The 26,810-nt window shown below is 40.6% G+C and overlaps 1 protein-coding gene across 3 annotated transcripts in view; it reads right to left on the bottom strand.

Moving 5' to 3' along the window:
• Alg9 (alpha-1,2-mannosyltransferase Alg9) overlaps positions 1-26,810 on the bottom strand; it is a 60,625-nt gene that overhangs the window by 33,414 nt on the left and 401 nt on the right. For 2 of the 3 annotated variants that reach the window (XM_071586927.1, XM_071586928.1), the window contains exons 3-9: positions 26,583-26,788; positions 26,369-26,482; positions 20,078-20,188; positions 16,577-16,664; positions 13,225-13,539; positions 7,321-7,594; positions 2,964-3,108 (exon numbers count right to left, since the gene is read on the bottom strand). In XM_071586927.1, the coding sequence (XP_071443028.1) occupies positions 2,964-3,108; positions 7,321-7,594; positions 13,225-13,539; positions 16,577-16,664; positions 20,078-20,188; positions 26,369-26,482; positions 26,583-26,788 (1,253 nt within the window). Of the gene's footprint in view, positions 1-1,760; positions 1,965-2,963; positions 3,109-7,320; positions 7,595-13,224; positions 13,540-16,576; positions 16,665-20,077; positions 20,189-26,368; positions 26,483-26,582; positions 26,789-26,810 lie in introns of all 3 variants that reach the window. The other variant, XM_071586926.1, reaches the window with a different exon arrangement.

Raw genomic sequence — 26,810 nt, 5'->3', positions numbered from 1 at the left:
CAAGATATAGTATTCTCTGCCATTTGGCAGTGGGATCTTTTAAATGTTCGGGGTTGTAAATGTGGCTTAAGGCTATTTTTGTAAATTTATTCTGGTAAAGTATATTTATTAGATCTTCTGAATAACCATTGTTTACTGCTAACGTTTTAATTACATTAAGTTCCTTATTTACATTGAATTTTGACATAGGGATAGTGGTCAAAGAGTGGATCATTGCATGAAATGCCGAAAGCTTTTGGGTGAAGCAAAGCCTTGAAGAGGAATTAATTAATTGGTCCATATACATTTCCTTCCTAAAAATTGAATACTGTAACCCGTCTTTGTCTTTAGAAATAGATAGGCCGAGGAAATTCAGGGAACCTTTTTCCTCTTTTTCACACGAGATACATACATTAGAATTGATAGAATTTAGATGTGCTAGAAACTGATCTGGTTGCCTATCAGAACCTGTCCACACACAGAAGACATCTTCTACATATCTAGCCAAACAAAATACATTATTAATGAGAGGGTGGGTTGAGGGGAACAAAACTTTTTCAAAATTGTCCATATGAATCGTGAAGGATTCTCGGGTCTTCCACCGGGTCAAGGGTTCCATATTGGCCGACGGTGGAAGACCCGAGAATCCTTCACGAATCAAATACGCCGGGAAAGCACCAGATCTTACTTGTCCATATGAATATCGGCCAGGAGTGGGGACAAGGGCGAGCCCATGGCTAAACCATTGGGTTGTAGGAAATATGTACCATTAAAAATGAAATGATTTTGGGAAACACTCATCTTAAGTAATACACAAAGTTTACTTAAAACTTGTACTGGGATGGATTTCCGGATGAGGATGTCTTCGGCAAGGTTCACCACTTCCATGGGTGGCACGTTGGTGAAAAGGTTACGTACATCAAAAGAAACAATCACGCACTTTTTCGGGATGACCTTTTTCATAAGTTTGTTGACAAGGTCCAAAGAATTCACAACACCATATTCCGTGGAAAATTTGGAAACCTCCCTGAAGAGTACATTAAACCTTTTGGCTAGTACGTGGTTGGGAGCTTGACATATTTGATACAACAGGTCTGATCGGAATCCCATTTTTGTGAACTTAAGGTATGCTGAGGGATTCATTTGCACTAGTTTGAACATTTCACAACTTTTAAATAATGTATCACAAGATTTAATTACTTTCTTAATTTCTAGTTGAAACTTGGGGGTTGGGTCTGAACGAAGTACTTTAACATTATGGTCCCTGATGAAGTCTTCGCATTTCATGATGTAGGTATTTCGTTCTAATGCAACCACTGCGCTGCCTTTATCTGCTTTTTGGACGTTCAAATTTTTATCTGTCACGGAATGTATAATGGACTTTAAGGCCTCGTACTCGGTAGAATACTTTTTCCTTTTTACTTCTAGTCGTGAGATTTTAAGGAGCTCCTGGGAAACAACTTGCTTAACCGCGATGTTTTCTTTCTGAAGGGCAACTTCCAGGTCAACCGCCAGGTTTTTAATGTCTTCAACAGAAATAGGAATTTAAGGTACGTACTTTAGGCCCTTTTCTAGCAAAGAAATCTCACTATTAGAAAAGGAATGTCCGGAAAGATTAACAATTCAAGGCCCAAGATTTTGGCTCTTTTTTGAAAGGTAACTCACTGCATGTCTGGTGGACATCATTATCAAAGTATAGCCACTTGATCCAATGAAACTTAAGGGACAATTCCACGTGTAAAAGTAGTAAATAATGGGATAGAGCATCTCGTTTAACATACCATTGGTGTAACTCCCTTTTAAGCCAGGCTTTCTTGGCTACTCCTATAGTGAACTTTCCAGCCGAGGATTTGGTTTTCTTACATTGAAGGTTGATGAATTTTGGGCAAACTCCAAGGGAGATGCAGTGGCTGTTGAAGATGTTCAATGACGCATTCCGGTATTTTATGGAGAGTCTTCTGTAGAGGCTTGCCATAACTGCGTTACTGGCGCACAAAATAAAATTTGTTTTCTCAGGAATACCTTTATGGAATTTGCATAACATATTGTTAACATGTTTTTTCAAACAAAGTGTGTGGAATTACAAAGTAAATTATTTCATTTCATTTCAATTTGTTATGCAAATTCCATAAAGTTACACTTGAGACAAGAAATTTTACTCTGCTGATGGTGGTTTAGGTGGCTCAATGATGGGATTACTGGTAGATATTCCCCAAGAGGCTCTTTTGCCCTTAAGAAGTTCAATCATATCCTAGAGGCTATTACTTAGGCAAGATTTTGGGACATTTTATCTTTATCTCTATCAGCATGATTTCTATTCCTACAACATCCTTTTTTTGCTTTTAGTTTTATAAGTTCCACACAAGCACACAACATTTTGCACTAATTCATTTTAGGAACAATGCACAACTGCTTGCAGAATGAATTACAGAATGCCAATAAATCCACTGAAAAATTGGCGAGCATACATTTAGCATGATGAAAGTTTTGGTGCAAGGGTGTCACTGTGTGCTAAACCAGGGCCTGAAGACCTTAAACAGCAGGCAAGTAAATGAAACACCACTCTCCGACTTCACAGAGTGCTACGAGAGCCCAGAAGGAAGGGAAAGGGAGGCATCTCATTATCCCCACTCTGGACTTCTGCATCTGGACTGTGAAGTTCTTTTAATCCATTCACCTTTGATTTTCAACTTTTTCTCGGGGTGTTGTGATATTTTTTTATCTGTTTACATATTATGACTAACAACGTACATATGAAAAATTAATTTTTGTTGCCCTGGTTTTTGGAAACTGCTAAAGCAAAATGACTGCTTACGCAAGCGTGGATTTACATATATTAAGGCTGGTATCACCCAGGTACTGAGGACCATATTAAGTTTCCACAAAACATGGTGGTAAATACAACAATTCATCCAGGCGGAGTGCAATAGTTAAAGCGACAATGGTGCGTGCACAGGGACACATCGCCATGCGCTGCCTCTTACTTGGAATCTGGAAGGAAGAAGCTGGAAGGGAAGCGATGCCACTCCTTCCCCATGCACACGTTTATTGACTGCCCTCCACCTGGGACGTGACCCTCGGCTGCCATCTTGCTGAACTCCATAAACACGTCAAATGGAGCATGATAGCCTGTAAATATTCCATTAGAGTGGAGAAAATATTTCACATCAGATGCATAGAATTTGGCTCCATTGACTTCAACACCACTGGGTGGGGCACGAGTGAAGGCTTACAATGCATGCTCAATAAACAATGGGAATTTGAGTTACTTGGAAATAATTTTATTCATATCAATGTTATCCCCTTCCAAGTAGTCCCCATTGGGTATTATACCACACTTATGCCAATGCTTTTTCCAATCCTTGAAACATTTCTGGAGCTCGATCGGATGGTATCGCTTTTAGTTCTCTCATGCGATGCCTGTTTCATCTCATCCTGCATTGTATGCCTGTAAAACGACAGCCCTTTAAGGCTCTCTTTGTCTCTGGGAACAGAAGAAAGCGAGACGGGGGTGCATCTGGTGAATACAGAGTCCGGGGCATCATTACCACAGAGCTGCTCTTGGCCAAATATTCATCAAGAACAACAAGCAGTGAGCAGGTGTATTATCAGTGTTGTGCAAAAGCGGTGAACTGTTTCGCCACAAATATGGCCATTTTATCGTATTGCTTCTTGTTAATGGCGCTGTACTTGTAAGTAGTACTCTTTATTATGATCGCTTGATCTTGTGGCAAGAATACATGTTGCACTACATGCAAAATTACAATATCCCCGTTACTTTTTGAACACACCTCAAACTCTTTCTGCTCACACCTATAAGATTCTTGTGGCTACTGGTTCATTAAAATTTACTATCTACAAACTATTAAATAATTCAATGATTAAGAAAAGCAAATACTTCATCTCTGCATAAAACATTACATAATATGAGCCATTTGTCTACATGGGGTTGGTTTGAGCGCAGATTAACAAAAACAGGTCCTTTATTAGAGTGCTCCATTTTTATATTTGACAACCCCTATCTACTTTAAAAAAATGATACCAATTCGATTTAAAGAGTAGCCTACAAATTTGCTAATATGATGTAAGTCTTTAACATCCCCTTACCTCCAATTTACTCAGACATTAAATAAAAGATAAGCTGACCATTGAAATATTTTATTGGTTTTTAAATTATAAAAATGTTTCATGATTAAGTAGTCAGGGAAAGTGTTATCTAAACTTAGGGACAAAATTTGGCAAAATTTCACTGCATTATGACCTTTTAAACTTTCTGATGAAATATCTTTGAAATAACTTTGATTCCATTTTCAACGGAGAAAGATGAGCTTAAATGAGAATGGGGTGGAGTGGGTCGAAGGAGAGGGGGGAGGGGGGGCAAGGGTTGAGGCATGATGCAGAAACCAGTTTGCCACAAATGTACGCAAAATATCACAATATGCACTGCTTGAAACACTGAAATTTCACAACATCATAACGTCTTCCATGAATTGTACTTCAAATTAAAGTATGGACAAGTGACACACACACACAGTTATTCCGTTAAGTTCAGTAACTCTTAAATGTGGACATGGATTAATTTTAAATGGAGCAAGGCAGAGGATTCACGTGAGTGACCTCCAAAGGGAAGGTTGGCAGGGAGAGGAACACAGAGGCATTGAGGCGTACTGGCCTCATGCAAATGCCTCTCGATATTTAAAATCTAAACATGATGGAAAAATATGAATGACAAATATGTTAAATCTGACTTAGTTGCATTAGTATGAATGACATTTAAAATAAGCACTAGTAAATGAAAAAGCTGACAACTGATGACATCACTCCAAATTAGAGGTGCTGTGATGACTGTAAGCACAAAGGAAGCATTATGAACCAATAGAGGGCTAACTTATATGCGAATACTATTTGACCTACAAAATATCAGGATGATTTGAATAACGTATTTCTTAATACTTATGAATATATTTCAATGATTACAAGTACAGAGTAAAGTTAGGTATCCACCAGAGCCAAAAACCAAGACAAAAGTCACACAAAATAATCAAGTCACTGCCGTCTATCCAAGTTTCACCAAACATCATCTAACAAAGGAAAAGGCTTGTAGGTAGACCCAACTGCTATTTGCTCTGCTGGAGGAATATGGTTCAGGCCAAGGGCCACTGGGAACTCTCAATTAAAGCAGAGGTAGTTCATCTCTCTGGACTCTTTCCTAATGCTTCCGACACACAGAACATATTTATTACTATTATTCCCATATCTTATATTATTTACGTGTCACTATAAATTGGCAATCCTGCTGTATGTGCACAATCTTTACTAAATAAATAAAATAAATAAATAAATTTTACTAGATATTAGACTGATTAGATATTATTAAACTCCACATTTGACACAGCAGATAAGTGGTTGGTGCATTGGCATTACGCACCAGAGGCAGACCGCAGGAGCCCAGAAGGGAGGCCATGCCCACGACGAGGGCATTCAAGCCGGGATGCACTCAATGATGCCATTCGATGAACTTTAAAATTCACCCAGTACACCAGTGATTACCATTAATTTTTTCTAAAAGTAACCCACATACATTTGCCTCAAGTTTTGCAGCAGATCTTATTATTTTCTTCATTTTTCCATCAACTCCCTTGCATTTACATTCAGTTCACATCAAGATGAGTAGTAGTAGTTTTGAGGGGAGGCGACCGACAGCTGAGGTCATTTGCGCCATAGGGGATGGATAGGAAAGGATGAAGGGTGGAGAGAAACCCGGCATCGGCATTAGCCTACTCTTTACGAAAAGCGCCAAGGGGTCCGCAGTTTAACGTCCCATCCGACGGACGGCGTACTCACTCAAAGTGCCCTCCACAAAGCACCTCAAGTAGGGATCGAGATACCTCTGAAAAATATTCAACACCGCCAGGATGTGAGGTGAAGAAAAGTCATAAACAAGGATTCCATGACATGGTTGTGGAAATTCCACCACACTTGGGCACAGACCCTCGGGTGCTTCGTGGTGCAGAAGGAAAAATTTCCCCATTTAGCAGGCCATCAATCTCCGTGGCAGATGATATATTCTCAGGAGTAGTTTCCAACTAGCATCAGCAAAAGTTTTCCTTTGCCTCAATTATATTTTGTGAAAAACGAACTGATGGTACAAGAGTGTTTATGACACCATCCTGGCATGCAAGAATGAAATAGTTGGTTTCAGACTAAAGATCTGCAAAATGTAGGAATGCTCCTCCCATGGCACATGCGTTTCCCTCCTGAAAAGATCTGCTCCGTACTCTTTACTTGAGGACATCAGCCTTTGGTGACACGAACAGAAGAGTCACTTACTTTCCCATGGGGGGAGAGCTCCAAAGCCACACCAAGCTTGACCCCTGCCCTCTTTGCCCCTGGAATGGAAATGCCCCCACAAGCTAGTCGCCTCCCTCATGAGAAACAACAAGCGGTTGGTGCTGGAGAACACTCGCCAAGATGCATCCAGGACCACTCTGCTCTGGAGAAGATCCAAACTCACCACCCATGATGCCTCCATGGGATGCTGCACACGCAACCCCTTGCTCATCCCAGCCCGAGTGATGAGCACGCTAGGAGGGGAGAGGAGAGGAGGGGTCTCGTGCAAACCCCTTGCCGGACATCACGGCCATGAGGAGCCAACTGGGCAGGTGGAAAGGCAGAGCACATTTCTTCAAATGGATGACAGGTGCTCCATGGAGGATGGAACGTCATCATCATCAGTGAAGCAAAGCCTTTCGCCCAGGCCATCGGTAGGAGGGACTTGGATTTCATGCCACGAATTCCCGGCGAATACACATTCGATGAGAAGGTTATTGCCCTATGATGCTTGCTTCTGAGCCTGTCTCTTTGTAAATCATATCCCGCACCGGATTTGGTCGAGTTTTTTCAAGTTGGATGCGAATGCATTGTTAACGGTGTTGATGAAGGTTACAGCATGGCCCTTTCGATTGGAAAATTTTCACTTTTCAGAATAAGAGCTGTGCCCAAACAACAGTCAAGATGGCATTGATTCTCCTCCAATGACAAAGGATATGAAGTTTCGAGCAAAGTACTTGTGGGTGGAAATATTCCATCCAATACCACACGAACACCATCGGAGCCAAGAAACACCATCTTCTTGCCAATGAAACCCTTCTTCAAGAAGAAAAGATGTAATATTTTTCACAAAGTGTGACATTTGGGAAGGTAAGTCATAAGAGAGAACAGAATGAGAAACCCCTGAGTGTCCCTCTGCATTTTGAAGTTATCGATGTGAAGGAGAAGCATAAGATAACGCAGGAATGAACAGGATGGAGGGACAATGCGGGAGGAGAAAGCTCCAATTACCCTTGTACAACGCGAGTATCCGGGATGCCCCCAGGAGGGAGCAGATGGCGATGGTCGGCAGTGCAATCCAGATGGTGTCCCGTAGGTAGTGGGGTGAGGGGGCAAGGCCAGGGGTGAGCTTATCTCCCTGCTGGGCCTCCTTGGTGTCCCTGGTGGCCGGTGCCTGGGTGCTCCCACTAACCGCATAGCGGAACCAAAGCTTCTGGCAAACGTCCACTGTCAGAGCACCGCAGAGGCATATGAGTGGGTAGATAGGGAAGAGGAAGCGCTCCTCCTGGAGAGGAGAAATCAATATTAATAATCATAGCTATTATTGGTCACTGGAGGTACACAAACACACACATAGGAACCATTAAACATATCATCAGTACTTTAACCCTCCAATCTGTTCGCTGCGGCCCTCCATTCGTCTCCATCTCAAGTTGATTCCCCCTCACCCACTGCACTGAGTTCTTCTGCTTTTCGTCCTTCTTGATTTGCCCAATGCGTTTGTTTCTTAGTCTTCCTCGTGAAATCTTACCTTTCGTTATTTTCCTTAATAACCCATCAAGGTGCATCCAATCCATCTGGCTCTTTGCTGAATGAAATCCTCCCTACCTGCTCCTTCCCGCACTTCCTCATTCCTCCACCCCTCTTTTGTCGGCCTGCCCACTTGACATTCAGCATTCCATTCAACACCATTTTTCAAAGGATTCTATTCTTTGCAGGTACACTACGCAAATTTTCTATCTCCATTAAAAATTATACGAAGTGCGTTCGAAAGCTATCAGACCTGCGTTCATATCTCCCCATTGGTGCTATTCTTCGTCATCTAGGCCGTGGCATCCTTCGAAGTAGCCCCCATTTGATTGAACCACATGCTCCCAGCAGTGCTTCAATATCTTAAAGCAGTCCTTGAACATAGATTTTGGAATGGCCTTCAGCTCGCGCGTCACATTACTCTGAATAGTCTAGATGTTGTCGAACCGCTTTCCTTTGAGCGCCATTTTCAATTTTGAGAACATCCCCAAAAGTCGCCGGGAGCTAGTATATCCTCGACTTTCCCCCTCCCCTTCTCCTCCTCGTCCGAAATTACCTCTCCGATCGTACGTTCCGCGTGTCGTTGGGTGATTCCCTCTCTTCTGTAAAGAGAGCCGAGGCGGGCGGGCCGCAGGGCTCTCTTATCAGTCCTCTGTTATTCAACTTGTACGTCAACGATCTGCCTTCTACACCTCACACTTCCCTTTACATGTATGCCGATGACACTGCCATCGCCGCCACATCTCGAACACGCTCAGCGAACATCAGACGACTTACAGCACACCTTGACAAACTGCACCGATGGACACGGACTTGGAAAATACGAATCAATCCTGACAAAAGCACACATATTCACTTTTCCCGCAGACGAAAACGCACACTTATTTTAGTATCATTTTATCCGCTTCACGGTCTTGCTGTCACCCGCTTCCTCTTGCCCAAGTGTAATTTCCCGCTGTGGGAAACGGGCGACCCTCGCCTCCGTTTTCTTTTTGTACCGCTCTATGCTCAGTGTGTGCCGGTGGGCAGTTAGTGCTGTTAGCGACGTACTTTTTTTATTTTTTGTAAAAAGCCGTTCCCTGTCGGCTTTCCTTTCTTGTTAGATTAAGAATTCATATTTTATTTTTAAGTTTCACTTTCTCAAAAACCGCACTTCCACCTCAGCCATGTTTCTTTCTTCAATGCCATGCGTTTCTTATAGTATGTACAATGGCCGCTAAAGGTGGGACTTCACTCACCGGGACGGTTTATACTTGCCCGCTTGGGCAGTCAATGAACTTTTGTGAAAAATCACTAAGCGATCAAATTAAAATGGGAAATTTCACAAATTAAACATTTAATATTACGATTTAGGTTTCAATTACAGGGTTCGTCCGGAAAATAAGTGTACTGACTCCTGGGCTGGGCGCGCCGCTCCAGGCGCGCCCAGCACCGCTCTGACGGGCTGCGATTGGAGGGGGGTATGTTGGCAAGCGACGCTGAAAAAGGCAGTCGGCTTTGAGCTGTGGTGTAGTGAGGAGCTCTGTTAACGCGAACCTCCACGCTCGACCCACGTCACGGAACGCGATGCCGAAGCAGCGTTATTCCATCAAATTTGCGGTAAAGCTTGGGAAATCGTCTACCGAAACTGTCGGTATGATTAACCAGGCTTACGGGGAGTCAGCCATGTCCAGAAACATGATCTTTCGGTGGCACAAGATGTTCGTGGAGGGCAGAGAAGAGGTCGACGACGAGTCTTCGAGAGGTTCCCGATGATGCCTTCGCGGGAGCGTTCCAGGAATGGGAACGCCACTGGAACAAGTGTATCGACTCACAAGGGTCCTATTTTGAGGAATATTAGCTTAAGATATGTGAAAGAGTAATAAATTTTTTTTCCTGAGCTCAGTACACTTATTTTCCGGACGAACCCTGTATTAAGGCATCATCAGGTGCTGTAAAAAGTAAAACTAAGATTTCTCACAAATCAAATGGAGAAAGCAAGAAAAAATAAAATATTAGGCAACTGCCCCCCTTCCTCCTTTTGAAAGTTCAATTCTTCTCCTCCTGCCCCCATCTCTTTGGTCTAAAGCACTTCCTAGATAGATAAACTATCCCACCTGTTCTAGTCTATGAACTCCTATTTTAATGGTTTACTCAGCAAACATCAAAATGGTTTGACTTATTTGAAGTAGAAATAACATATAATACACTAAACATCTAGAACACTAAGAAAAACACACTATTGTGCATGAATCTGATTACCTACTTTTTCAGCTTAAAGAGATTTTTTTAGAGAATTCTCCTTTAGGTAAAATGCCAAACTTCAGGCTTCTGTGGATAAGAGCATATTAAATTGAAATAGCTATTTCTGCATTAGTTAAAGCAATTATTCCACTACTTAATTAGTATCCAGCAACTACTGCAGATAAAATTAAAGTGATGTGTGCTCTTCACTCCAGTGATTCACAAATATATTGGCTCAAAAACTTGCCTGAGGCCAAAATATGACCATAAACAAACCAAAATCACAAAAACTGACACTATGCGCAAGCATGGATCATTGATGAAAATCATTCAGCAGGAGATGAAGAGAGGAAATATGGAAGTTGTATGGCTGTGCGTGTTGAGAAGGAAGAAGTGGGGGGGCACTAGTTAGTGAGTGATACACAGCAGATTGGAGGACAGAAAATGAGGGATGGATGCACTATGAGAGAAAAAGGAATAGTTGTAGTAAATATAGTTCAGGTGAGTGAGAGAGTATTTTAGAACCAGTCTGTCCCAAAAGTAGTGACTTATTTTTTCCCTGGATAGACGGATGGATGGCCAGTGATTTCTCTGGCTAGGTTCGAGGGAGGGGAGTCTCAGGAAAGGCTGGAGGCAGTTAGTTGTCATCCAGCCTCTTTGGAGTGCAGATCGTTCATTTGTGAAACCTCTATCATGTAACCTTGTTACGCTCCGTTAAGCTCTCATTATTGGAACAGTGCTTCGCCATCGAATTTTGCATGAAACGCATGCAAATTTTGCATGAAAATTTTGCAAAATGGGGAATGAGACTTGTGACATTCTCAAGATATGATAACGCCATGGGTATACCGGGTGTTTTTGCGTGGCACAAGTTGTTTCGGGAGGGCGGAGAAGATACTCAAGATGCTGCACGTTCAGGACGCCCTTTGACCTCAAAAAATTAATAAAATCCTGCAAGAGTGACGGCTTTGTTGGACAGGGATGGCAGATTGAGTGTTCGCATGGTTTCTGATGAACTTGGCATCCCTAAAAGTGATGTGCATCGACTTGCGACCAAAAATATGGGCATGAGAAAGGTGTGTGCAAAGTTGGTGCAGCGAGTCCTTTTGGACAAACAAAAGGAAACTGGCACGTGGATCTACCAAGATCTTTCTGACAGTGCCTCAGCCACCCTAGAGCCCTCATGTTGCCCCACCAAACTTCTTTCTCTTCCCCCACTTCAAATCCGCGCTGAAAGGACATCACCATGGCTTGGTGGAAGCATTTCAACAAACCAAGAAGAAGGAGACTTGCAGAATTCTGGGCGTACGCCTTCAAGCGTGGAAAACCTGCTGGCAGCAATATGTGGACAATTAAGGATGCACTTAAGCGTCCGTGCTTTGACGACTTTAGAATGAACGTGTAAATTCTGACAAAATATTTTTTTTAGTTGACTCAGTCCTACTACTTTAGGGACAGACCTTGTATTCCGTTAAGTTCAGTAACTCTTAAATGTGGACATGGATTAATTTTAAATGGAGCAAGGCAGAGGATTCATGTGAGTGACCTCCAAAGGGAAGGTTGTCAGGGAGAGGAACACAGAGGCATTGAGGCGTACTGGCCTCATGCAAATGCCTCTCGATATTTAAAATCTAAACATGATGGAAAAATATGAATGACAAATATGTTAAATCTGACTTGATGAAGTTTTCTCAGGTCTTCCACCGGGTCAGGGGTTCCATGTTGGCCGAAATTTTGTATCCCTCCCACTCCCCACTCCTAGACCTACCACTCTTCTAAGTCAAAGATGTAATTCTCTATTCTTCCCAGCTACATTGTAACCTTTTTACTCCTCCAACCTCCCTCTTTGACCAACCCCCCTCATTCGATCAGAGGGTATATACAGCCAGCGTGCTTCTATGAGGACCACCGGATGATGACGTTCAACGTCGAAACCTGGGTCGTGTTTTTTAAAATAAAGTGTGTGGAATTACAAAGTCAATTATTTCATTTCATTTCAATATGCTCCTAAGATTGCGTCATAAATGCAAACAAAAGAGGTGCTATGTGTTTTGTATCAATTGGTGCAGCATCTGAAGGGCATATGCACATGAATTTTAATTTTCATAACCTTTAGGTGTAAATGGAAGCTGGTGAGGTTGATTAGTAATTTGTGCTTTCTGCAGAAAAACATTGCTGACCTGCCAAAAATGACTTTCCCTGAACCGAAGACAGGTATTTTCATAACCGATGGCCTTGAAAATGTATATGCGTGGGCAAAAATAAATATATTTTAGAAATAAATGAACTGTAACGAGTGTAATTTTTGGTTGATATACATTTTTTGTCTGCGGCAATTGGAAGATTATTATTTATGCATAATAATAAGCAGAGATTTAAGAAGTTTGTCACTAGTTCATAAATATTGTTTTTTTTTGTGTGGCTTCATTTGTTCCTTTTCTCTCCGGAGGTGGTCTGCTTGCAAATTAGTTTTTCGTGTTTCCCATAATGACGACTTCTACTACCTCTCACCGGAATCTGTTGAAGATATTTCATATTTCATTCGCTTTCTTCACTGGAAGTGTGCATTCTCATGGATAACAAAAGAACTTATAGTTAAAAAATTAAGTAAGTTAGTTTCTTACCTGTATCACTATGGATCCAATCCACTGGTATGATTTGTGATGAACGTCAACAAAATTGGCAGTCCAATATGCTGACATTTTATTCACTCAAGAACAATTAACGGGTGACTGATGCAGGAGGTCCCACACACAAACCCCGAAAGCGCAAGTTTGTGCGTGTGTGTGTTTGAGACTGCGACTCGCAATGCGTCACACATCACAAACACACTCTCCCTGAATGGATGAGAGATGATTGTCTCCTCCCCCCCTCCCCTCCCTGCCCCTATAGCCCAGGGCCTGCCGCAGCACCCTAAAGAGGACCCTCTCAAAAGAGCATCCCTCTCCCTAGGACTTCCTCCATTCACTCTTCCAAACTTCACACCTTCTTGCTTAACTTTTCACAGATATCGAAAATATCCTCACTTATTCTGAATTCCCCAGACCATCGCTTTGAACACAAAATCAGACAATGAGCACAAACGTAAGAATGGTGAGCACCTTTCACCAAGCAAAAGACATGCGCTTAGTGGTGGGGATGGTGCGTCAGGCATGCGCTTACCTTGTGCGGCTGGAAGAAGAAGACGAGGATCCAGAGGTGGAGGGGGGCGAGGGAGAGGGCATACGGCAGGCAGTGAGCATGGCGAGGGCGGCACGGCAGAACGTAGTGTGCCAAAAGCAGGGCCGGACCAACAATCAGTGCCGCCACAAACACAAAGTTAAAGTTGAGCATGCCGTTCACAAAGTAGAAGTGCCATGGCTCAGTGCCATAGAGGTCAGGGCCTCTGCCACCCCCAAAGACATTGTAGACCACCAGGTTATAGGGTGCGACCACCAGGCGTCCGAAGTATTGCGAGTCTATCTTCACCATGGGCAGCTGTGGAAGGGGGAAGAAGGTTGTCTGTCACTCGTGCTGGATGGGTCGGGCACTTCATGCGGCAAGTGCAGGAACACCTGCTATTTCAAACTGATTGGAATTCTATAACAGAAACAATCATTGGATCATATTCATTTTTTTACACGGGCCAGCAATCAGATTTCTGATCAGGTCTTGTAATCAGGTTTCTGATTACGGGCCCCAAGAGAATTAAAACTCATTTTTCAAGGTTTTTTTCCACCTTATTTACTACGAGGGTCATCCGGAAAGTAGTACCCGTTCGTGCCGCATGAAGTGCTGACGACGCGAGTAGCCGCTGGACGAGGTCAGATAGCTTCAGTGGCTTGTCTGCCTTCTCTGAGCCAAGTTGCGTGACGCTAGCATTGCCTGTGTTGTTTCTGTGATTGTTTACAATGTTTAAAAAAATTGAGAACGCCGCCAGTTGTGAAGTGAGGGCAGTGATTAAATTCCTCAATGCAAGAAACGTTCGCCCATGTGATATTCATCGCCAATTAAAGGAGGTGTATGGAGACAATGTAATGGACGAGTCGTCTGTTCGGCGGTGGTGTCGCAACTTCAACATGGGGAGGGGGAACACACACGACGATGAGCGTTCGGAGAGACCGTCTGTCATTACAGACCAACTGGTGAGCTCAGTTGACGAATTCGTGAGGAACGATCGGCGCGTCACAATTGATGACATCTGTGAGCATTTTCCCAATGTTTCTCGAACAATTGTTCATGAAATTGTTAAACACCATCTGCATTATGCAAAAATTTGTGCAAGATGGGTCCCTCGCGTATCTCAATGAGCTGGCGGCGAAGGACTATGCAGCAGGAATACAGAAACTTGTCACACGTTATGACAAATGCCTTAATTTGCTTGGAGATTATGTTGAGAAGTAGTTTAAAGTATCCTCTTTCAAATAAAATTTTTTATGTTTGTTAATATTTACTTTTGTGTCTTTATTTCACGAACGGGTACTACTTTCCGGATGACCCTCGTACTTTGTACCACTGATGTAATCTAACAGACACTGCTACATTAAAATATGCAAATGTTTTGGCTTTCTCTCCTTCAGAATACTGGCATTTGTTGGTAGATAATGAATTAATAAAACTAGTTTTAAAAATTTGATGGCTCACAAAAATTAAAATCCCATTAATGGACCCTATGAATCAATTCCATTTATTACTTTACTCGGCCACATTGGAGTTTAAAAAACTTTTAAGCATTCAAATGCATGTTTACAGTTGTTTGACAACTTTTTGCATCTTTTATAGCTAGAATTCAATAAATACCAACGTGTTAACAATTACAGATGCCAGTTTATAAGTGCTTTGATTTGGGAGTCTGCCATAACCAGGAGGAATTGATATTTCCAGAGGGTTAACTGGTAAAAAACAGAATAATACATGAGCTTCAATTGCTTCAAATTTATCAAGAAATATACTCTACTTACTTGGTAACAAAACAGAATAGTAGCAGGCACCTAGTGTTAGGAAAAAAAAACATTCCTACAAGGTCTGTCCAAAAAGTCCCAGAACTTTGTTATTACCAGAAGAATACTTCACCAAAAAATTATTGGTCAGGGTCCCTTCAAAGTCGCCTCCGCCCCAATGTTTGCACTTAACAATCCTCGAAATATTCTTCTGGAATGCTCATGAGCTCCTCCATTGAATTTTTTCCTACTTTTGGAATGATGGAAAATCATTTTCCTTTGAGCTGGGTTTTAAGTTTGGGGAAGAGGGAAAGGGCCACCTGGGACCAGCTCTGGTGAGCAAGGTGGGCACGGAAGCAGAGCGGTCTTGTTTTTGGCTCAAAACTCATGATCTCTGAGTTACAGATGAGCCAGCGTTGTGTCATGGTGAAAAAACTACTCACCACTTCTCCAACATCCAGGCCGCTTTTGCCTGATTGATTCTTTCTCTAAGGTGTTTCATCATCCCCAGTTAATACTCCCTGCAGACGGCCCATAATTGTTCTTGTAAATGACAATATTTTTATAAATCACTCTGCTCTCCTCAGAATTTTGTTTCCACAGCAAACAGTGAAACTCCCTCTCTCTGCAACTGACTCCACCCTTCTGGTATTTCCCATCCACCCACCCCCTACCCTCCACTCTCAGTATGTGTCGAACAACCCTTCCCGGATAATATCCTTGTTAGAATCACTTATGCCTCATCCCTCGACCGCCCCTTCCAGGTCCCCGTCCAGCCTAACCCTTCCTTATTCTGCCCTCCTTCCTACCTGCCACTGTCCTCTCGAAGTATAATGACCACAAGGGCTTATCCTCCCCACACCCTTAGTTTTACCTCTCCATTCTAGTTTCTCTGTTTCTTTAGGTTTTCCATATTTCCCCTCTTGGTTGGTGCCCACCTTCCTTACTCCTCACTCTTCCCTTCCCCCCACCCTTCCTCAAACAGTTACAAATATGATGTATCACAAGTTGAATCTTGTCTTGTACCTGAAGATAGTTCGATGCACTGAAACGTGTTGTATGTTATAAATAACTCAGTGGAAAAATTTAAAAATTTTGTTTTCCTCATAATTTTGCACTAGTCTCAACAAGATCCATTCCACAAAATGTTGGCTAAATGATCAATCAGCATTATTTTACATACTTCTAAATATTCAATCCCAAAAACTATATTTTGTCGAGTTGACATCCTAGCAATTAAATTCAGCATTTTTCATCTAATTATTTGAGTTAAACTAAATTAACTTTGAATGAACTACATAGTACAGTTTTCAACAACTGCTGAAAGAAATTGGCTATCGCCATCCAAAAGAATATGATACCGTAATGACGGGGAAAAGGTGATATTTTAATAACGGCAAACAAATGAAATATTGTCATGGCAGACCTATTCATATGCAAAGAGCCCTGGTTGTCTTTGGAAGATATTTTCATTCTGTCATTCATTTGGTCATACATGCTATTTTTCATATTAGTCAACTAATATATTTCAAAAAATAGTTTTTCATTTTTGATACTCTTCATCCAGTGGAAATGCTTCCACTCATACCACTTACTAATATTGCTACAACAGACACGACGCACCACTCGAAGAATTTAACAAACTCTCGCTTCCGAAACAGCATGTCCACAGCTATTGGAGCCCTGCAAGGCAGCAGAGAAGAAAAGAAGTTATGTCTGATGCATAACTTGGGCGAAGAACATGAATCATGACTGCTATGATGAATGCACTTACTTTCATGAGGCAGGTTTAGACGGAGACGGTATGTGACAATTTTTTTTGGAACCATGGGGACTTTGCATCCATCATAAATGCTTGAGAGGAATAATTTAGGTGGTTTCCCACGGCCTTCTTCGAGAGTGTTTTAAAAACAATTGCGATTCCAAAAATTTAAATGTTCATTGATAAAAGACAAGAAAAGTGAATGCAGGACATGATGAACAACGTCCAAATGAAACTCAAGTAAATCCACATGAAAAATAAACTTTGATGCTACCCAGGTTTCACTGCGGTGCGGCATCATCGGCTAAAGAAGTTTCATCCAAAGAGATGTAAATGTACACATTGGCTGTGGGGGGTGGGTTAGTAATTGGGAGAGTGATGGTTTGGGTGTAAAGGGAGAACAACATCCTTGACTGCTGATTGGGTAGTTAGGGACTCAACACTCCAACATACATTTTACGCTTGGATCATGCATATAAAATTTGGGAAATAGATGCCAGAACTAGCAGACACAAGGACTCATCCTTCCCACGGATGATAGGGGATAGCAACTGTACGGTTGGAGATAGCAAAAATCCCACTTACCACCTATGGAATAATTGGTCTCACTCAAATGCATGCCATTTCACTAATTTCATGTATTTTGTTGTCAAACCCCTTTCCTGTATGACCACATGGGCCTGCCACTTAATGACTGCAGTGCTTGTTACAGTATTGCCTGCCTTCCTTTGCTGCTTTCAAGCTTCTTCTTCCAACCCTTATCTCCAATGTGACAGTACAATTTCCCCACTTACTTTTCAGTTCTGCATGACCTCTCTTGCTAGGGTGGAGGCCTGTCATTCAAATGGTTGTGGTTCATTTTTATTCCCTTTTTTCATACAACAAATGTTTAATTTTTTGGATGGATTAACCCTTGTTTTGAATTAAGCCTTCCTCCAGCATGCATAGAAGTCTGCATGCTGTTTCATAGATTTTTACTAAATATTTTCCCCTTCCTCTCCCACATCCTCCCTTATCACAAACCCTTCCCAAGTAGTGCTTGCACCCCCTGCCACACCCATTTTGGGTGAATCGTGGGGTATTCATGTCGATGTGTAAGGGCAGGGAGTGTCGTAGGAAGGCAAATTGCGGGGGGTGGGCTCCCCTGAACTGAGACCCATGCCACCCCGAGGAGAGGGGAGTGAGAGGAAAACACAGCATCATTCACTAATGAGTTGTTTCCCTCTACAGTTTTCAAGACCCTCCCACCCTTCAAGAATGTCCAGCCTGGCCCCTTTGCTTTCAAAGTGTAGACTCAGAGGGATGAAATCACTCGTGTGTTGGTTTTCTGGTGGATGCAAACAGAGAAGATCAATCATTCCTTTAGAAGCAGTAATTATGTTCCTGGATCCTTTCTTTTAACTTTCTCCCACTTGTCCTAAATTACCCTCCCTGTGCACCCAACCCATCCCTCTCCCAATTCATAACCCACCCCCCCTCAGCCAATATACATATGTATATTTACATCTGTTTGGATGTAACTTCTTTACCTGATGATGTCGCATCGCAGTGAAACCTGGGTCGCATCAAAGTTTATTTTTCATGAGGATTTACTTGAGTTTTTATTTTGATATTATTTATTATGGAACAATTACACAAAGTTACCCCTAAAATGATTAATATAAATTAAATATTAAGGTGTGTTGTGGTCAAACTGTTCCATGATAACAGAGGTGAAGACTACTATGATTTTCCACTTAATTTATTGAGTGGAAAATTGAAATAGCCTTCCCCTCGGGTTTTCTAAAACGATTAATTAAATGCAGGACACATTGAGAGGCACGCTTCGGTTGAGGGAAGAATGCATTGGCGAGGGAGGCAGATGAGGGAAAGGATTATGAGTACGTTTCACGGAACAAAGGGAAACAGCAAGTATACTCCGGAGTTGAAATATGTATGATCATAGTGCACAGTGTTGCAGTGTTTCATGCTGCGTTGAGTGGGTCTTACGAGTGTAGCTGCAGTTAATCACTGTGTGCATCAAAAACCTACCTTGACTTTGATGAATAATTAGAGTGTGTGACGATTCATTATTATCAAATCAGCTAGAGTAGTTTGATTACAGAAGAAACCATCAACTTTTTAGAACCAGAAGTGAATAAACAATATATATGACAATATAAACAATATATGAAATATGAAAACATATAGACAAAACTTTTGGCAAATGATGCCAATCTTCCAATTGAACATCTAAGTTAAATGATTGTTTGATATTCATCACATATAAAATGACTGTATTTTTAATTAATATATAATTTTGTTTTTGTAATTAAAAGTGTGATATGTAGTATTGTGCCATTTTACAATTTCAGCTCCATGAATAGCTACTCTTATATGAACCTCATGTTACCACACATGTTCAATTATTAACTAAATACGAAGATGCATAATGAAAAACTAGGTTCATTTTATTTGCTGTGATGAACCCTAATTTGCACATCCCCAATTAATAAAACTGCCAAGTTAACAAATGCCCGAAGAAAGTGATGAAGCTGAAAAGAGAATCAGCCAAAAAAGAATGAACCAAATGAAATAGTTTCATGAGAACATGTGAAAAGCAAACTTCAGACAACATTAGCAAATCTAAAGAGATCACCTGAACAATGAGTTCTCCGTGCAAGAGCACTTTGACATCTGTATCAATACTTGTGGAGTGAACAATTTCTATTTTTTATAATTTACTAGATGTCAACAACATCAACTTTTGAATACTCACAAACCATTGCAAATACTATAGGTGCAATTTTGGAGACATTGAATAATATTTAAATTACATCTCATTGGAGAATTTAATATCCTCATACATGATAAATTATCAGCAGAAGTCTCTTAAATAAATTTGAATCTTGATTGCGACTGGGTAAAAGAGGGAGGGATTAGTTAAGGTCAAACAATCCACAGGGATATTCAATCATCAATCTAGGTATATCCAAGTCATTGGCTAACATTAAGAGTCTATGAACACCTTAATCGTTAAATTTTATAACTTATCATTTCAGGCATAACTTGTTGAAATTTCTCCATGATGATTTCAATGAAACATTTCCATTGGGGTGAGATTGAGACTAGATAGTCACGTCTTCCGCCTGACACCCCAATCATCAATAATGAAACTATGATGCATTCCATGATGAATGATATCAAAATAAAACTTAGTGATTCTACACAGAAAATAAATGTTAATGCATCCTAGGTTTCACCGTGGTGTAGAATCATCACGCCAGATGATGCTGCATGTTATTTGACGTTATTCATTGTTAAATTTTACTTTGAAGGGAGAATGAAGTTTTACCCTAAGAGACCAGCAAATGGCCAGCTTAGAAAGGTGGACAGCGCAGTGGTGAAGATGGCAAACTCATACTTGCGCTGGTACCAAGCACCAAGGGACAGCATCGCCATGTACCTGAAGTAAATTCATAAAGAGAGACAAGATCCTATTGGTAATTAAACGGCTATTTTCCGACTATGATCAGTGGCATGCATGCATACTATTCAGAGTCAGGGCATTGCACAATTTAGCAATTCATAATAGTAAAAATAACAATTTTTATTTGTCCAAGGATTGGTGTACAACAGCAACTTGGGACAAATCACATGGAAATATCAATGCAGGAATAGAGACATGCATACATATACAGAGAATAACACTCATTTTCATCATACTTTCATACACGTAGGACATATCTTACTTACAAATGTCATATTTTATCATATCATTCATGAATTCAGACACACTAATGATTTCTCTTGGATTCTCAAGAATGTTTTTGGCTTTCACAAGGAGTTGTATCCATTATGTCTTTGTATTTCTGCGGTAATTTATAACATATGTTTAGTCCCATTGACTTTGGTCCTAGGCTTGCAGCCTTGGGTCGATTGTATTTTACATGCAGGTTTGACTGGGTTTTGGTATGGTGACCCTGGTAGGGGGAATTAGTGTGGAAGTTTGACAAGTATTGCTTCATTAATGTTACTAGCCAGCTCTAGCCAGATATAAGATGAAACCATAGTGAAATTGTGAGTACAACCGATTGGGATTTCATTTTTGCATTTCCTGAAAAATAATTGAAATTCTGCATAAGTCAGAAAATATTTCCTCAACTATTTGCGGGGGCGCCTTGGCAGAAATAAACTGCCTGGAGGTAATGAAGCACTATAACGAAATGGTTCATTCCATTTGGGAAAATGGTATTGGAACAATTTTATAGAGGGAGAGCAGTGAGCAATTTGCATAGCAAATGAGCATTAAGTGTTTGAAAAGGCATAACTTTATGGGATCGATCTATGGTACTCATTTCATGATAAAATTATTAAATAAATACAATAACAAAAATAAATGTGATGAAAAACACTTTCACTGTAAAACGAGTTATGAGTCCCATACCCCTAATCCCCACACCCTGATGCTCTCACGAGCCATGCAACGAGCACTGCACTGCACTGGAAGGAGCTACGCAGACACTTACAGAGGCCACAAGCCATTCATACCACACACATCCACATTCGTTGCTGGCCTGAGAGCAAATGGAAAGCATTGCCATTCAGATGTCATCATCCACTCAAAACAATCGACCAACAGTTATTCGGAGAAGTGGTAAGAATCTCATTTTCAATGCAACCCTCCTTGTCACGTTCCATTTGAACAAGAAAAACTTCATAATATGCAATTTCACGATCACCAAAAGCACAGAAGAGGAAGAGTTGCCAAATTTCTCTTAATTGACAAAAAAATCTCCAAATACACTATCTCAATGGATAAATATTTAATGGACAGTGCTCAGAAAAATTAAGACGCATAAAACAGGTTTAAAATAATTTCCTTTCCATTATTCCCACAACCCAAACAAGGCTAGTCATTATATTGTTTTTATGCAATGTGAGGCAATTGTCTTGCATTTACACGATTTCATGATTATAGAGGCTATAAATGTAATCTTTTTAAACGATTAAACATAAATACCTATAAAGCTTCCGTGGCAAAACATGAAACAGCCTTTAATTTAGCAGAGAGAGGTTGAGGGTCAAATAACCCCTTCTGGGTACTGTCAAACTCTCTCCAACTGTTAAGTTGAATTTACCAAAAACACAAATTCAAATTATGAACCCGACACAAATATGCTTCGGCTGCTTTACGAAGTTCTACTTTCTCATTGTGAACTTTCACTCCTGCAAGTTTTAATTAAGGTCCTCCGATTGACTTGCTTCCTGAATCCAATAGATGGTTTTCCTGCCTTGAAGGGGTGCAGATCAAAGCAATATTTGACCATTGGAAGAAGAACAGCATGATTGTTTCAATTCACTGTCATTTGTGTCATTCACTGACACTATTCTGCCCCTTCTCCTACATCCACAGCCACACTTTAGAACTTGTTTTCAGCTTCATTTGTAACCTTCCTCGTGGCTAATACCAACCCACACCCCTTTCCCTTTCCTCTCCTGAGTTCAAACATATTGAAATGGGAAGATAGTCCTTTCAGTGATTAGAAAAAAAATCCATTTCCAATCCAAAAAAATCCGCAGTTGGACAATATTATTATGATCCCTTACCGTTCGTGAAAAAAATGATATCTTAAATCTATCTTTACTACACTTAATCTCTCTAATTTTATTGGCATGATCTCTCCTACCATAGTATGATGGGGGTAAAATAATACATTTTAAACATCACAGCTAAAAAGACCTCCTTCGAATTTATGCTAGAGATTTAATCCATAATTTAACCTTCACCACGAGAGTGATTCCCAATCCAGCTCCTCTAATAATATTGGTACAGTACTCAGTTAATCATTGCAGCGTTTTACGAATCCAGCTCCTCCACAATGAACACAATCCAATGATTATGAGTTTTAGCTTTAACAAGTCGCCAACATTAATTACCGATTCCATAACTTTGAAAATTTCTTCCGAAAATGTCTACGCACAAAGCACTTCTTGATGACTCATGCATGAATCATGTACACCGCACCCACAGGCTGATTGAAACTCCGTGGGCCCTGAATGTGCAGACCAGGAAGAGAGTGGAGGGGAGGTAGGAGTGGTGCTGCAGGCGGGGGATCCTTGGTGGGGAGCCAAAGCAAATGTTTTCTCAATAAGTCACTTCAGATCACTCGCCCTTAGAGAAACACATAAACACCAACTATGCCTGCACGTGGTATTTATTGGGCGAGTCACATTCAAGGGGCCAAAGATCCACATGTGGCTCATGAAATATGGTTCGCTAACGACTGGACTACAATGTGATTAAGCACAGATTTAGATACAGTGATCAATTCTCAGTTTCCGGGGAGTGGGTGCGCACTCAGATGAGAATTCTGTACTCATGAACTCTAGCACCAGATTAAACAAGATAAAACAGGGAATACAGTTTAGGAAATGGTACTTGGAAGCATTTACAGGAACAACAAGAAAGGAGTCTCAGCAGGCTTCAGAGAAAATCATGAATGAGTAATGGGAGCTGGGTACTACAGAGAGGATATGAAAACATATCAAAAAAGGGATATTAAAAGCCATAAACAAAACTATTGGAACAGTAAATACGAAAAGGACAAGGAAACTATGGACTTCGGACAAGATTATCAGAAAGATAGATGAAAGAATGAAATGAAAGGATATAAACACAGACTTAGGCAGTAGGAAGTACAAAGAGTTTAATAATTCATGAAGACCGAAAACAAATAGAGCAAAAGTAGCACGATGGAAGACACAGTGCAATGATATGGTAAGTTTGCAGAGGAAGGGTGAAATAGATGCACTATACAGGATGGTTTCAACAATATCCAGAAGTAAGAAGGGAAAATTTGCGATAACTATCAATGATAAGCCAGAAAATATAATTGTTGAACAAGAGAAGATTCAAGAAAGGTGGAAGAAATATATAGAAGAACAGTGTAGTAAAGAACTAAGGCCAACAAGGTTAGACATAGAAAGAGAATATCGAGTAGATGAAGATATCTTAGGTCCAGGCATACTCAACGATGAGATAGGAAAGGCATTAACTCTTCAAGCCGGTATAGGAATTTAAATTCTTGGGGCCTACTCGCAGTATTCAATTTTTTTCAAATCTCTCTTTCAGAGCATTGATGAAATTAATTTAAATCTTTTGAAATATTTATTCTAAATTGTAAAAAAAATTACGATTATGTTAAATTGCTTATTCTATTTAGTAAAAATTTTACTTATGCAATATTTCATATTTTCACTTCTTCATTTGCCTTTAAGTGTTGAACCTCCATTCTAAAAGTTCAGTGATTTAATTTGAAATAATCCTCTAAATATAGGCCTGCATTGCAATTGGGGCACCAGTACACTGTATCCCTCCTTTACCTCGTGCAGAGCACACCTGACGTCTTCTTTGAGCCCTCTTCCCGGTTGGCCGTATCTTTTCAACAAAGTGCCTCTCGATGTAATTTCCTCACTAGAACTTGCACTATCACATCCAATGCTCACTTCTCTTTCTCCATCTGTATCTTTAACTAAATTCTCCATTTCATCTTCATTCAAAAAAATCTTATCCCCCTTGGAATCTACAAGGTCTGTTCAAAAAGTATTAGGAATTTCGGATTACCACGGGTTAGGTATATTTGATTTGTTTGTGGCGTTATGTTGGTACTTATGTCTCTCACTTATGCCAAAAAGTTCGGCCATTTTGAATGCTCAGTTAATTGTTGACAGCTATTTTGCTTGGACATGTTTTGGCATGTCACCGATTTTTGCCTGTTCCAAAAAATGGATCATAGAATCTGTATCAAATTTTGTGCGAAAAACGAAATTAAGTGCGCGGACGCATTCCGAATGTTGACTGTGGCATATGGAGAAGCTACCTTGGACCAAAGCAACATTTAACGGTAGTACAAAATGTTCTCAGAGGGCTGAGAACATGTGAAGGACAAAGAGTGTGCCGGACACCCGAGCACGTCAACAACAAACAGAAACATTGATGAAGACAAGAAAATAGTAAGGGCCATAACAGGTGATGAATCATGGGTTCATGGTTATGATGTGAAAACTCCCAATGGAAGCTGCAACACAAGCCAAGACCGAAAAAAGCACGCCCAATTCGGTCAAATGTGAAAGTTTTGCTTACAGTTTTCTTCGATTGCAGGGGCATCATGAGTTTTTGCCACAAGGTAGAACGGTGAATAGGGAATATTTCCTGCAAGTTATGCGCAATTTGCGTGAAGCAATCCGCCACAAACACCCGGATTTGTGGAAGAACAAAAATTGGCTTTTGCACCATGACAACGCCCCTGCTCACATTGTTACTTGTGCGTGAATTTTTGGCCAAAAACAACAAACTAATGATACCGCAGCCACCGTAGTCCCCAGATCTGGCCCCCAGTGACGTTTTCCTGCTCCCAAAACTGAAGCGGCCCATGAAAGGACAATGCTCATATTAGGTGTTATACACAAGGCTTTATTACTTCTCTTTATCAAGAAAGAACTCGAGCAACTGAGATTTGACATGGTTCCAAAGAAATTTGATAGGGAGATCATATAAAGCAATAAAGACAAACAAAATGTGAGAACAAAGCATAAATGCAAAAAAACTCGCTTATCTCATGACAGATTGACTTGCTAGATTTAACATCCTTATAGAGTGCCCTCTCATGTAGCCAAAATAGAGGTACTAGGCACGAAAGGGTAGGAGGAATTTGTTGGGAGAAAGCCAAAGGAGGCAGGAAATATGGATGAAGAGCATATTGATCGGCAGTGGGATGTTAAAGACTGTGTTAGAGGGGACAACATTATGCAACTGAGAAAGGGGCAGTAATAGGAGTAGCAGTAGTAGTTTTGAGGGGAGGTGACCGACAGCTAAGGTCATTTGTGCCATTAGGGATGGAGAGGAAAGGATGAAGGGTGAGGAGAAAACCGGCGTCGGCATTAGCCTACTCTTAATGAAAGGTGCCAAGGGGTCCGCAGCTCAATGTCCATCCGATGGATGAACAGAGACTGTACATGGAAACATTTGAGGTTGCTATGAAAAAAACATCCATTTAAATTAAGAAAAGACATTCAACTTGGAAAAATACAGCATATAATAGAAAATACGAAAGTATCTCTCATAGAAAATGCAAAAGTACCTATAATTTGTTGGCTATTTAATAAGGTCACAGCCATTCACTAAAATCTAAAGATGTTTTGTCATGCCTATGTCAGTGAACTCTGAGGAATGCAAACATTTCTTTGAATGTGGATCTTCCTGTAGTTGAAATAGTGATGAACACTTAAACAGTATATTTTAATAAGTGAAAATTGGTAATTTCAAACCGTCCAAGTCAAAAAAAGAAATGCCACAGTATATTTGAGGGTAATTCACACATATTTCTGGTTCTCATGAAAAGAGATAATTTGCAGAATAAAGTCTGTCAAGATTATTTAATAAAGTAGAATTTTATTCCCGCTGGAATCGAAGTATTATGTAAGTGGGTAGACCACATATGTCCTTAAGATGCTATTTCTCCCTATTTCATTTATTGTTCAAGGAGGTGAATATTTCAATCATTGGTTAGTAGAAGCTGTAGCCACTTAGTTAAAAATGATATTTTAGGAGGGAGTTTTAACTTACTGTAGAAACAATACTCACATTGAAAAACTGGAAGGTAAATATGCAGTACTGGCTACAAACATGCCTGCGCCAAAGACCATGAAAGCCAATGTCAAACGTCCTACATGAACACCAAATTCTCGGCAAATACTCCTAAGAAGGCGAAAAAATAATCATATCACACGGTAAGATTATATTTTCAAAATCGAAACGGAATTTATGAATTAAGCCCAATATTTTCCATATCACTCACCTATAAAAATATACCTCACAAGCTGCGCATAGAAGGCCAAGCAAGCAACGTGAGAAGTAAAATATCAAAAGGCGATTCGGCTGAAGTAGTCGATGGTAAAACCATGCGGGGATAACGTGCAATAGTAAATACGTATAAGAACGGAGCGCATACTGTGGGCTATATTCCCAGGTCTCAAATCCTTTTCCAAATAGCAAATAGTGGCTCTGAAAGGAAAGTTGTAAACTG

Source organism: Hetaerina americana, unplaced genomic scaffold, assembly GCF_022747635.1.
Source record: "Hetaerina americana unplaced genomic scaffold, ioHetAmer1.1.p SCAF_28, whole genome shotgun sequence".
Taxonomy (NCBI): Eukaryota; Metazoa; Arthropoda; class Insecta; order Odonata; family Calopterygidae; genus Hetaerina; species Hetaerina americana.
Note: the sequence above shows the minus strand (reverse complement) of the source record. Positions and strands in the feature narration are given on the sequence as shown.